The 13,035-nt window shown below is 48.1% G+C and overlaps 4 protein-coding genes across 4 annotated transcripts; 3 read left to right on the top strand and 1 right to left on the bottom strand.

Moving 5' to 3' along the window:
• The first annotated feature begins 1,260 nt into the window (after positions 1-1,260).
• On the top strand, positions 1,261-3,559 carry BDV37DRAFT_242441 (lysophospholipase family protein). The gene has a single exon (XM_032081321.1). The coding sequence runs from the start codon at positions 1,397-1,399 to the stop codon at positions 3,254-3,256; it is 1,860 nt and encodes a 619-aa protein (XP_031944044.1). The 5' UTR covers positions 1,261-1,396; the 3' UTR covers positions 3,257-3,559.
• A 300-nt stretch (positions 3,560-3,859) lies between these two features.
• On the top strand, positions 3,860-6,817 carry BDV37DRAFT_291857 (Zn(II)2Cys6 transcription factor; the record flags this gene model as incomplete). Its single annotated transcript, XM_032089048.1, has 6 exons — positions 3,860-4,026; positions 4,112-4,592; positions 4,641-5,056; positions 5,108-5,184; positions 5,215-6,064; positions 6,113-6,817. 6 exons carry the CDS (start codon positions 3,860-3,862, stop codon positions 6,219-6,221), a joined length of 2,100 nt encoding a protein of 699 aa, XP_031944043.1. The 3' UTR covers positions 6,222-6,817.
• On the bottom strand, positions 6,179-10,280 carry BDV37DRAFT_291855 (MFS transporter; the record flags this gene model as incomplete). The annotated part of the gene is made up of 7 exons (XM_032089047.1): positions 6,179-7,619; positions 7,693-8,009; positions 8,104-8,160; positions 8,226-8,355; positions 8,801-8,847; positions 9,202-9,893; positions 9,952-10,280. 7 exons carry the CDS (start codon positions 10,278-10,280, stop codon positions 6,543-6,545), a joined length of 2,649 nt encoding a protein of 882 aa, XP_031944042.1. The 3' UTR covers positions 6,179-6,542.
• A 497-nt stretch (positions 10,281-10,777) lies between these two features.
• Positions 10,778-12,550, top strand: BDV37DRAFT_291853 (CocE/NonD family hydrolase; the record flags this gene model as incomplete). Its single annotated transcript, XM_032089046.1, has 1 exon — positions 10,778-12,550. One exon carries the CDS (start codon positions 10,778-10,780, stop codon positions 12,548-12,550), a length of 1,773 nt encoding a protein of 590 aa, XP_031944041.1.
• Positions 12,551-13,035: the final 485 nt, after the last annotated feature.

Raw genomic sequence — 13,035 nt, 5'->3', positions numbered from 1 at the left:
CGGGGTTCAACGTGGCTCCATATATTCTGTCAGGATATGGGGTAGATGGCTTTCCTGTCTGCCGAAGCACCCCGTCTGGATTTGACACCAGAAGATTGCTTCAAACTCCATCCTTTTTCAGGGTTGGGTAGAGCCGTGAGATTTTGGCTGTCTAAAAGGTCTCACAATAAAGAAGTCTAGAAGAGGACCACCTTCAAAGGCGATTGTCATTGTCTCCGACGCGGACTTGGAAAGGTCTTCTCACGGTATCAAACGGAGGTCGTAGATGATAGACGTTGTTATCCATGACCGGGCAAAGCAATTCATACAAGTATTAGCCCTCGAGGATGGCATAAAATTGGCAGCGTGCCAACTTTTTGCACCTTTCCTAGAAGCTCTTGGTATCCCTGATGCTCTCCCTATAACAACCCCAGTGGTTTTAGCTGCCGACCGTCACGGCTGGGAGATTCGTTATAGAATACCTTCCATCTGGTATAATATTGCTTAGGTTTAGGGTTTTGCAATACTTAGTATCCTTCCGACCTCGCTTTCCATTGAGATAATATCCGTGCGTACAGATTACAATAATGATGAAATGAATTGCTCCCTGAGAGACTGGGCAAATGAGAGACCATGGCGGGATTATCATACATATCTCAGTGATCAAAAGCATTTGCACGAAGATAAAGCCTGATACATCCTGAGAAGAACTTACCCTAAAATTGATGAGCTAGGTAGTATGGAGGCGAAAGAAGATTTCCATTGGGAAGCACGAACCCTATATCACACTAATCATCATATCACAGAAAGCCCTATAGCTTTTAGTTTTCTCTGAAACAACAGAAGTCAAGCTGTACATTTATTGTTCCTGGATAGATTAAGAGTCCTTGCTCCATCCGACCAGGTAGAAGTTCATTGAAGCAAGTATAACCAAATTTGCTATAATGGATTGCCACCGTTTATGGGAAGGCGGGCCCCGCGGGTAGCGGTCTGATTGATGAATGCCTGAATGTCCGCGGAGCTAGAAGGAATCCTTCAACCTGGAACTTAAACAAGACCATTCCCTGGGAGTTCTATCTGGTGGAGGCCCCATTTATTCGCCCAGGTGTGGATCTCCGCGGTGCTTAATAGGGTAAGGGATGTACTATGTGGTAGCCTAGTTCAATAGTGAGACCCATCATAGCCGCTAGTTGGAATTTTGATGAAACATTACCACAGCTCATAAGGCTGAATCCCTGCCAACGTTAGGGCTGAGAAGGATTTTGGTGGTTGCCTAATGGGACCGAAGCAGAATCCTACAGACATAGCTATAAGCGAAGTAAGAGTCGCCTGTCTGACTTTTAGACTGTACTGTATACTGTGTTGAACGATTCATGCCGACGTTTTCCTATATTCTCTATAAACCTCAACCTACGATATGAAACTGAATGCACTCTTGCTAGGGGCTGCCCTGGCCAGTGCCGCCCCTGGTATTCACCTACGCGCTTTGCCGAATGCTCCAGATGAATACGCTCCTGCAAATGTCTCTTGCCCTGCTGTGAAGCCTACAGTGCGCAGTGCATCCAAGCTATCCCAGAATGAAACAGACTGGCTCGAGTCGCGTCGGAAGGAAGTTGTGTCGCCCCTGAAGAATTTGCTCGGTCGCCTGAACCTGACAAACTTCGATGCATCGGCTTATATTGACCGAGTGTCTACGAACATGTCCAATCTACCCAACATTGGGATTGCCGTGTCCGGTGGTGGATATCGCGCCATGCTAAACGGTGCTGGGGCTCTCAAGGCCTTTGACAGTCGAACCACCAATTCGACCGCTTCTGGTCAGCTGGGAGGCCTCTTGCAGTCTGCCACTTACCTTTCAGCGCTAAGCGGCGGTGGATGGCTGGTAGGATCTGTCTTTATCAACAATTTCACCACCATCAGCGATCTTCAGACGAGTGAGAATACTTGGGATCTAACAAACAACATTCTTGAGGGTCCGAACGTGAAGCACTTCCAGTTCCTCAACACCGTCGATTATTGGAGTGAATTAGTCGACACAGTAAAAACTAAGAAAGAGGCGGGCTTTAACACATCCCTTACCGATTACTGGGGCCGCGCACTCTCCTACCAGTTTATCAATGCCAGCAGCGGGGGTCCCGACTATACTTGGTCATCAATTGCTTTGATGGAGAATTTCCAACGAGGTCAAACCCCCCTGCCCATTCTGGTCGCGGATGGACGGAACCCCGGTGAATTAGTTATCGGTAGTAATTCTACTGTGTACGAGTTCAATCCTTGGGAATTTGGCACCTTTGATCCTGCTATCTATAGCTTTGCACCATTAGAATATCTGGGTTCTGACTTCAAAGGTGGCCAGATATCTAGCAACGGCTCGTGTGTTCGGGGCTTCGACAATGCTGGCTATGTCATGGGTACCTCGTCTTCTCTCTTCAATCAAGGGCTGCTACGATTGAATGGCACAAAGATTCCTAAGATTTTCAAGTCGGCTATCGCAAGTATTCTCGAAGATCTGGGCCAGGACAACAACGATATTGCCAATTACCCCAACCCATTCTATGAGTATACTGGTGCTACGCCGGCTATCGCTAACCGGTCCCACTTGAGTGTCGTAGATGGAGGTGAAGACGGACAAAACGTCCCACTACATCCGTTGATCCAGCCAGAGCGCCATGTCGATGTCATCTTCGCCGTGGACTCCACAGCTAATATCCACAGCTGGCCTTCCGGCAAGTCCTTAGTGCGCACCTACGAAAGGAGTCTGAGCTCGATTGTCAGCAACGGAACCGTGTTCCCTGCAGTCCCTGACCCCAATACCTTCATCAACCTGGGACTGAACAAACGTCCGACCTTTTTCGGATGCGATAGCAAGAACCTGACTGGGCCAGCACCGCTGATTGTCTACCTTCCAAACGCTCCTTATACATTTCTTTCTAATACGTCCACTTTCGACCTATCCTACAGCTACGAGGACCGTGATGCCATGATCACGAACGGTTATAATGTTGCCACCCGTGGGAATGGCACGGAGGATGCCAGCTGGCCATCATGTGTGGGGTGTGCTATTCTTTCGCGCTCTGCTGAACGCACCGGTACTACCTTGCCTGATGTCTGCTCTCAGTGTTTCAAGAACTACTGCTGGGATGGAACTATAAACAGTACGGAGCCCGAGAATTATGAGCCACAGCTCATGATCAAGACCAGTCTGGCTCCCAGGGAACTGCCTGGTTACACTGCTGCCATATTTCCCTTCGTTCTAGCACTGGCTATGATGTTTTAGACTTATTGTTTACTGTGTGTTGCCGACATGCGGGTTAGATTCATTAGATAGCGGCATGCAGCATCGTCATTCGTAATTACAGTCGCAAAGCAAGTATATATGGACATATAAGAGAAAGTTTGCATATAATTAACTAAAGATATATAATTATTGAGGCTGTATGGAATGAGGGGTTCAACTAGTAACAGTTTCTTTCCCAGCCTTGGAGCCTGAGGCATTACGAATTAGCCCTAAATGGGTGGTGAGCTGTCCCTAATAATTTTAACGCTGTTTGGATTTAAAAAAAAAAAAAGCCAGGCCCTGCCAAATCTTTTCAGTATTAGTGTAATGTGGATATAAAAGCTTGATGCATGAGCTTTAATCCTCTTGTGTCTCTTTAGTTGCCATCCAGTTATCCAAAGATGGGATTAGAAAGCTCAATTATGATTGGCCGGACTGCGGTCAGCTGACCAAACTCACCCGAACTCAACCGAGACTTCGCTTAGTGAAGAGGCAAGATATGAATCGTTAATCAACGAGGACTGTTACCCCAGAATCAGATCTGATGCTCTCTAGACAGGAGCCTGAGACTGTCTGTTAAACAGTACTTATCGTGTCGGAACCATGCGACCACAAATGCGACAGACTCAGAGGGTCCCTCGGTCATGTATACAATGCACCCGTAGGAAAGTGAAATGCTCGAAGAGAATACCTTGTGATAAATGCATTGAACGAGGGGAGTCGGCTGCCTGTATGCGAGAGGTCGTTAAGGTTGCCGGGAAAGTCACGGTGTGAGATCCCCCAATGCAATATTCTCGACTCTTGGTCAAAGAAGAGTATACATTTTGGTTTAACGGGTCTAATCTCTTACGACAGTGCAGTGGACGAAGATGTGTCAGACGATAGTACCTCTGGCACCACGTCGAGGCTCCTAGAGGAGAACATAAGCCTTAAAATGCGAATAAAGCAGCTGGAGGCCGTTCTCTCCCGACCGGAAATGCTAAAAGTGGAGGCAAATATCCCCCGACGTACAGCAGCCGTAGAGGACTTTCAGTCCCCAGAGAGTATCTTAAGCGAGTTTCAGCGCTTGCCATTTCAGCTGTCAGTCGAGCCAGGCCAAAGCCATGCTGATAGTACTCGCCCGTGGGACGATCATGTAATGCTTTGTCTGCCCGCCCGCCACTGGAGCGAAGTAATCGTCAAGTTCTCTCTAAGAGAGCTAGGGTGGGTTCATTGTGCCTTGGATGCATCAGTTTTCATACGAGAACATGAAGCTTTCTGGGATAGTTTGATCGCAAACGAAGGGAATAGTCTCAGGAACCATGCCTGGATCGCGGTGTATCTAAGTGTCTTAGCCGTAAGTCTTTCTGCCAATCTTAGCTTCAGCGATCTGACCAGCTTCCAGGTTGGCGTATACTTTATTAGTGAAGAGAAGATACATAATCTCCAGTTGGTTTATGAAAGCTTCTCAGCCCGGGATCATTCTGTGCGGTCTTCATTGGGCAGGGGATCTATAGAGTTGTCACGTAGTTGGCGAGCTGCTGCCTTGAAAGAGTTGAACTATGCCAACTACACGGGTAAGCCAAGCTTGCGAACCGTCCAGGCCTTGGCAATTCTGAATGTGATTCATAAGAATCTCGGGGAATCAGACCAGGAATATATACTTCATGGTACGGCGGTGAATGTTGCTCGACTCATTGGGCTCGATCGTCTTGGGCATGACCGTGGAACAGCGAGCACACACATGGACAACCTAGAGTCCAACTCAAGTCAGCAGAATGTGCTTCGAAGGCTGTGGTGGACACTTGTGGTTTGTGACTGGTAAGCCTATATGCCTGGCCAGAGAGGCTAAAAAACGCTAACACGACGTAGGATAGCTGTGTGGTCACGTCCGACAACGATCCACCCAGAGTCTTTCACAACAGTATTGGAAGTAGAAGAAGGCCAAAGTACCTTTATTGATGGAACCTTTACCCCAGACTCACCACATAGCTTTAATGAAGGGACGAGCCGTCCCTCTGTCTTCGAATATCATAGAGCAATAGCTCAATTGGCCATTACTATACAGAACCACGCCGGATCCATCAAAAGCTGGGATATAAAAGTGCTACAAGATACTCTTGGAGAATTAGATCGCGTCTCATTATCCTTCCCACCCCACCTCACATTTTTAGGCCTGGAGGCCACAATGGAGGTGGTAGGGCATGAACCCAACTGGACCACAGTGCAAAGATACTTGCTCCACAACTGTCTAGATAGCTGGCGAATTCATCTCTGTGTTGCCATATTGCCTCACATCCTGGAAACCCCCAACGAAGAGGGGAGGGATGTCCTCCAGCATGGGATATTAGCTGCAAAACGACTTCTTCAGCGGAGGCAACACGCACCATGCCTTCATTTCCACAAGTTCTGGGCAGTGACGGCGTCCATAATAACCGCAGGAATCTATACTATTATAGATCTGATATGCCTGCGGAAGTATCGATCGCCTCCCGAATTGAGCGAACAAAGGGAGCTAGTTAGACTAAGCATCAGTCTGCTCGAGCAGTCATTCACAGAGACGCGGCACGGCGCATTACTCGTCCTTCGGCGGCTGTCCCATCTATACGATATCATAGATCCATCGCAAGAAATCAACCGACTCGTACTCTCGAAAATTGTGAGGTTAACAGCGTCGCCTCGTTTGTGGGCCTCCCTTCCAGATGCCGATGCGACCTTAGGGTATTTGTTTCCCGAGCCAGGTTTTGACAACCCAGGAAACACGTCGCCGTCATCTCCGAGCAGTAGCCACGGGGTTGATAGTACACTATCCGGGGATTCTACAATACAGTCAGAAGTACCTTTTGAATGGGACTTTACAACAGGTGCTGGGTGGAGCGAAATACTACCTCACTTCGGCGATTTGTCATCCTCTTTGGAACTCATTGATATGTCGATGCCATGGCTTGATTCAGTTCCTCTTGATGACTTCATGAAAGAATCCTAAGCGGTCTAATGGTTATGTTAATTATGTACCGCACCAGAATCTCTACTTATGAACTATTCACGTCATCTAAAGATGGAAAATACAACATTCGGAGCATATGATATGAAGGTGCTAATCTATATTTTCCTCTCTACTTCTGGTATCGATCATGAACGAAGAATAGAGAACTTAATATGTTTGAATGTATGGTCCAAGAATGAACAACCCGTAATCATACAACTTTAGTTAAGAAGAAAATTCTGTATTAGACTTTGTACTAAAAAGGAAACATTCGAGCTATCTAGCGGGTGCAGAGCAATGAAGAAGCATATTCCGGACGTATTATATTTCAGCCGTCTTCTTGTCAACAGCATACTTCATCGTAAGGAACCGAATCTTCGAACCGAAGATGAAAACAGCGAAGCCAAAAGCTGAGACAACTCCCATGATGATAGCACAGATATTCAACGCCTGCTTATAACCCACCTCTGTGACAAACTCAGTGACGCCAAAAGAAATTCCAAAGGAGATCAAGCCACGGATTGCGCAGATCAGCACCAGAATAGGCCCTGCTCGCTCTCCATAACTATCAAGCGAGTATGTGTATCCGATCAGAATGATACCAATAAATCCGAAGTAAATCCCATTGAAACCGACTGTGATAGCCCACGGCGACCAGTGATAGGGGTCGGAGCCAGCATGACCAAAGATGACACATGAGATGAGTGCCACAATGACAGGCAGTAATATGGGAATCAGGCGGAACTCGGGTTCGGCCACGCCGTTGCGGCGTCTTGCTATCCATTCGTGGAACTTGTCTCCACCGTATCCGAGAACAGGGACTAGGATCATTGAGACGACTATCTGGCCTCCTTGGACAAGGCCTAAAGCTGTGGCGGGATAGTTGTATGGCGGGGCCGTAAGAATGCTTCCGAACACAGTGACCATGATCACATAGATCCCGAGCACGACACTGTTCATCAAGACGACCCACAGGATGTTGGGGAACAAGATACACTGCAGCATGTGCTTCCAGCATTCTATCGCTACCGACCACTTTGCGGGACCGTGGAAGATCTTCAGGCTGTGCCGCCATGTACGCGGTTGATACCGTGTGAAGTCTAACTCGACTCTGCGCTTTGTAGTTGCGCGAACAATGGCCAGGTCTTCGCCTTCATGCTGAATATGGACTTGACCATCGAAAGCGTCGGTAGGCCGTTCATACAAAGATTCTGGGACCAGTGCAAAGGAGACCAGAAACAGAACGCCGCTAATGATAGCGAATATGCCGTACCACCACCTCCACCCTAGGCTCTGAACAAGGTAGGCTGTAGCAATGGTCAAGGCAGCGCTACCTATAGATTGGATAGCGCTGAACCATGCTAATCTGCTACTGCGCTCGTGAACAAAGTGAATTTCCTACAATGTCGTGGGTGCAGCCGAATGTCAGTCTCTGCTCTGTGTATATTGAATCCAGATATGGGAGGAGTACCTGAATGATGAGAGGACACAATGCCTCCGACTGCCCAGCGGCTAAAGATAGCACATCCCGTCCAGCAATATGCGAGGCCAGACTATCACTCGCAGCGCACCAGATTGACCCGACTGTCACTATTAAAGCAGAGGTTAGGAATACTGGGCGACGTCCCACAGCCTCGGCGAGTGGTACAGCGATTACGTTTCCAAGTCCCATGAACAACGTTGGATATGTCATTAGATCGTTCGTTCTGGGATTACCGTCGTAATAGGCCGAGATGGTAGTGATGATGGGACCCATCCCAGAGGTCATGAGGACACTCAACACAGCAACTAGGCAACAATCGTGCCGTCAATATTTCTCTTATCTCACAGCAATTTCTCTCAGAGTTGTATGAAGGAGAGGAAAAACAAGATCAAAACTTACAAACTCCTAAAGTGCTGCTTATCACCCATTTCTGCCATTGGGGTAGGTTGAGAGGATCTCATTATTGTCAGCAACAATGGTTGAAGAAAGGGTAGGCGATTGCAGTTGGGTGTGCGTCCTACCTCTGGGATCAGGGGAAGGAGTTGGAATTAAGACAATTTCTCCATCTTCGACTAGCTTCACCGTTCCTGTTGGGACATTCTGCGCCGAGTCTTTTGTAATAGCAAATTCATGATGCGCGGCGTCGACCTCCTTCGCCATTTTTGATATGTTATGTCGACCTACTCTATAACCTCTGAAGAAGATATCGGGTGATTGCACCGTTAATATAGGGATTGTAGATGTCCCATTGGAAATATCCTCGCGCGTATTGGGAGACACCTTTTTACGGCACCTCTATAGCGCCGCTCTGCGTGCACGGGGTCCCCGTGGGGAACCCAAGTACCGGTCGGTAGCCGATCGCGGAGAAACCAACCAGCAGCCCTTAAGGTCGCCAGAAACTACCGGGACAGCGAATGTGGAGCCGAGGCAGGTCCGTGTCCCGTCCACGGCTGGTTAACGTTGACAGCAAGGGCTAGCCATACTTAAGACTCACCCGAGCTCGACCGAGTTTTGCCCCTCCGTACCCGCTAGGCGCACGTTAGCCTGTGAGGGCGACATGCCTCAATAATTAAAACAGTAGTCTTATCTTTTTTACCACTTGACACAGCTTGGTAACGGTAAGTGGTCGTCCGAAGGTAATAACTGAAGGCTTTGTGGCCACTAATGCGCAACTGTGTCGCTTTTGCCCACCAGTAATCTTCAAACATTATTTATGAAAGTATGGTACCAGAACGTCTAATTTTTCTTAATCTAGCATGTTGAGTTCGAGTTTTTTGGAAAGTAAATCCTACAATCATATCATCCTAAGCTTAAGCGGTTTGCGTACTAAGACCTATTATACCCTGTGCATTTGATAGAGCATTCCAACAAAGATCATATCATGGAAAACTGCTGAATTGAATACGTAATAACTGAATATACAGTACAATCTCCTATCTGATATCTTTCAACAGGTCCAACACTTCCAACGCTTCCCAACTTAGTAGGGAACAACACCAGCTAGCTGCAACAACCTCTCAGTCCTCACTGGTTTGGTCAGAGGCTCATCCCTTTCCAAGGGGTCCGGTACTTCCTCTCCATCCACCTTGACTGTTGCCTTGCCATGAGTGTAGAGGTTGGTATGTGGCCAATGGGTGGTAGTTTCATAATTCTCGAATAGCTCCTTCTTTGCTGCGCGGTCTTCATCCGACATCCAGGCTGCCGGTGTATATGTTGCGTAGACAATGGTGCGAATAAGGTCAGAATCTCCAAACTGCGCCCAGTGCATCTGACGTGAGTCCCACAAAATTAAATCACCCGGTTCAGCGCAGACTTTGATCAATTCACAGCCGTGTTCGCGGTACCAGTCCAGATCTTTGTCAGAAAATGGATGGAAGTCCTTGTGCTTAGCAGTTCGCCATGGCATGGGGCCCGTCACTGGGTTCTCTTCAAAGAACTTATCGAAGAGCGGGGCGGATCCCTTCATGACGACGAGGCCACCGTCATTTGGTCCAGATTCGGACAAATTGACAATGCCTTGAACACAAGCTAATCCCTTGCGCTCTGGAGCCTGGTCACAGTGAGGCCAAGGCTTGGAATCATATTCACCCACGATGGATTGAGGGAGTGTGATGTTGACGGTATCGAAGGAGACAACCAGCTCATCGGTTCCCCAGAGCTTCGCAAATGGCTCAATAACGCCGGGTTCGCTGGACGCAAAGTGTCAGTCATCCGACTCTTTGGCCTGTGTCTATTGAGCAAACTTACGTTCTAACATCCCACATGTACTTCTCGTGTGCCGCAGAAAAGTGAAGATACATTCCACCTTTGAAGCTCTGAGGCAGGTTTTCCTTCTTCCAAGTGCTTCTGTCATGGCGGTCGAATCCGATATTAAATGACTCCAGCCAGTCGAGTGCCTCGCTCTGGTATTCACGCGCGCGCTCCTTGCTCAGAACGCCCTTGATCACTGTATAGCCATTCTTGAAGAAGTCATCACGAAAGTCACCGTAATGAGTTTCTTGCTTTGCGCTTTGCTGAGTCTTCAGAGGGTTGGATGTGCTCAAAGGCTCGAGTGTATCAACGCGAGAAGGCGCCATAATTCACTAATACTGTCGTGTATATGGAGAAGTTATCGAATAGAAGAGTAGCAATAATGATATTCCTGAAATAAACGGATATTCTACCCAAACTCTGGGGATGTGGACCGTATGTACAGACTTAAACCTGTGACGATTCTTTCTCGGCTATAAAGGGAACGTTCCACATCCGAGATCTTTACCAACGAGATAATAGCACGGCCGAACTCTTCCAGAACTTAAGAGAGTGAATCTTGTGATTTCTCCAGCGTTTCCTGTCTATATCGGCAGTGAGTTGGCATCTACCGAGTGTTTCTCTCCAGCTGAGCCGATCTCGGCCGAACTCGCCCGAATGCCCTCTTTAGCCTCAAAACTTCCCCATAACGGGAATCATGAAGGCAATATCCCTGCCGAAGCTCCCCACAGTACTGGTAAGATTCATGACTTAAAGATGTAGGGGAGGACGTTGGCCAAGAGACAACAGGAGTCAGCATCCAGCATACATAATCTCTCCAACAATGCCGTCACCAGTCCCTGTCGCCACTCGACCAATTGACAAGCCCTCCGTGGGCCGAAATAATTACCAACCCTTCGGATTTCGTGAGGAAGTGCTTCCTGCGGGTTGGAGTCAGAATGGCTCCAGGCCACTACCCTGTGACATCCATGCATCTCATGACGTAGGAGTCAAGGTTCGTGATGGGAGCACTTTATACTGCGACATCTACCGTCCTGCCAACACTACAAAACCCGTGCCCGCCATCCTAGCCTGGAGTCCATTTGGCAAGAAGTTCAATGGTATTTCCATGCTAAAGTTCCTACCGTGGGGCCTCGGGATACCCAGTGGGGTACTCAGTGGTCTGGAGAAATTTGAGGGCCCGGACCCTGCTGATTTTGTTCCTCGTGGATTCGCCATCATCAATGTCGATGCTCGCGGATCCGGTGACTCTGAAGGCACGGTGGGGATTATGGGTACGCAGGAGGCTGAGGATGGATACGATGTAATCGAGGCCGTGGCCAAGATGCCGTGGTGCAACGGGAGTGTCGGCTTGGCTGGTAACTCTCATTTGGCCATTGTTCAGTGGTTCATCGCCGCATTGCAGCCGCCTTCTCTGAAGGCAATTGCTCCCTGGGAGGCTTGTGGCGACTTGTACCGTGAACAGTTTGTCAGAGGCGGAGTGTTTGACGCCGGGTTATTCGACTTTATTATCGACACTAATATTCAGGGACACGGTGGGGTGGAGGACTTCCACGAAATGTATCGGCGCTACCCCAAAGCCGACGCCTTGTATTGGAAAGACAAACGACCGGACATTGCCAAGATTAACATTCCCACCTATATCACCGCGTCCTACACAAGCTTTGTACATACCATGGGTTCATTGCGGGGCTGGTTGCAGGTGAAATCTTCACACAAATGGCTTCGTCTGTGTCCATGGCAGGAATGGTACGACATTTGGAATTGCAAGGACTCCGCCGATGACCTTGCAAGGTTCTTCGATCGTTACCTAAATGGCGTTGACAACGACTGGGAGAAGACTCCAAAGGTCCGGACCACCATCCTACGATTTAACCAAGAGCCACTGTATAATATTGCCGAAGAGGATTACCCCATCCCACGCACCGACTACCGGAAAATGTATTTCCACCCTGGTGGGCGTCTGAGCGTCGATATACCGGAGGCAGAAGCATCAGTCTCTTATAATTCGGAAAAGTACTTGGACTGCGCCAGCTTCACGCACACATTCGATACCCGGACACGGTTAGCAGGTGTTCCAAAAGCAGTCGTGTACATGTCATGCCCCGACTTCCATGATATGGACGTGTATGTGCTTGTGCGCAAGTTGGATGCCAATGGGAAAGCTCTGCTGAATCTCAACATTCCCTGGTCATCGATTGCACACCACGGGGTCAGTCAAGATAACATCGATGACATACCCGCTCGAAATAAGAACAATCTGATGTTCCATGTTGGATCATTAGGTATCCTTCGTGCGTCGCGCCGAGCCATTGACAGTTCCCGGTCCTTGCTCGAGAATTACCCCTTCCATCCACATGACCGTGATGAATATATCACACCGGGTGATATAGTAAAGTTGGAGATCGGCATATGGGCTATGGGTGTGGAGTACGAGGCTGGCGAAAGTATACAGGTGCAGGTACATGGGAATAGCCCGCTGTTGCGCGGTGAGTTCAAGGAAGACAACGAGTTCCAAGAGCTTGCATCGCATGGGACTCACACCCTTCATCTTGGCCCCGACTACCCTTCGTGTATTATTTTACCTTTTGTTTGAGCAGGGAACTGAGAACACACATGATTGATGATGGACTTAAGCTTTCCCCCTTTTTCCGTTCTGATTATTCACGAGTAAAACACAATATCACCAATCGAGTTTTCTTCCACATACATATACATTTCCATATGTTCTTTTACCTAAAGCCAGTATCTTTGCATAGCGATAGTAGATATCTAAAACTGTAATTATATTTATAATTCTATATCCAACTGAATTCCAGTATATAAGGTTTCATGTTATTTATACTCTAGGGTTATAAGCATATACTTCTGAGAAGTCGGTTGCTTGTCGATCTAAAAAGCATATAGACGCCGCGTAATGTATGCAGCATTTCCCCTGGGACAGCATGACCCCTGCAAGTGGGTACTAGCCTGGCGTAAACGGATCCTAGCATATGTCACTGCAATGCTTCAAAGTTTCCATGTAGCTGCAGAATGTTACATAAATAACGCCGATGGACCCGCTGTGCAACGGTTGGAAGC

The sequence above is a fragment of the Aspergillus pseudonomiae genome, assembly GCF_009193645.1.
Source record: "Aspergillus pseudonomiae strain CBS 119388 unplaced genomic scaffold BDV37scaffold_15, whole genome shotgun sequence".
NCBI lineage: Eukaryota > Fungi > Ascomycota > Eurotiomycetes > Eurotiales > Aspergillaceae > Aspergillus > Aspergillus pseudonomiae.
Note: the sequence above shows the minus strand (reverse complement) of the source record. Positions and strands in the feature narration are given on the sequence as shown.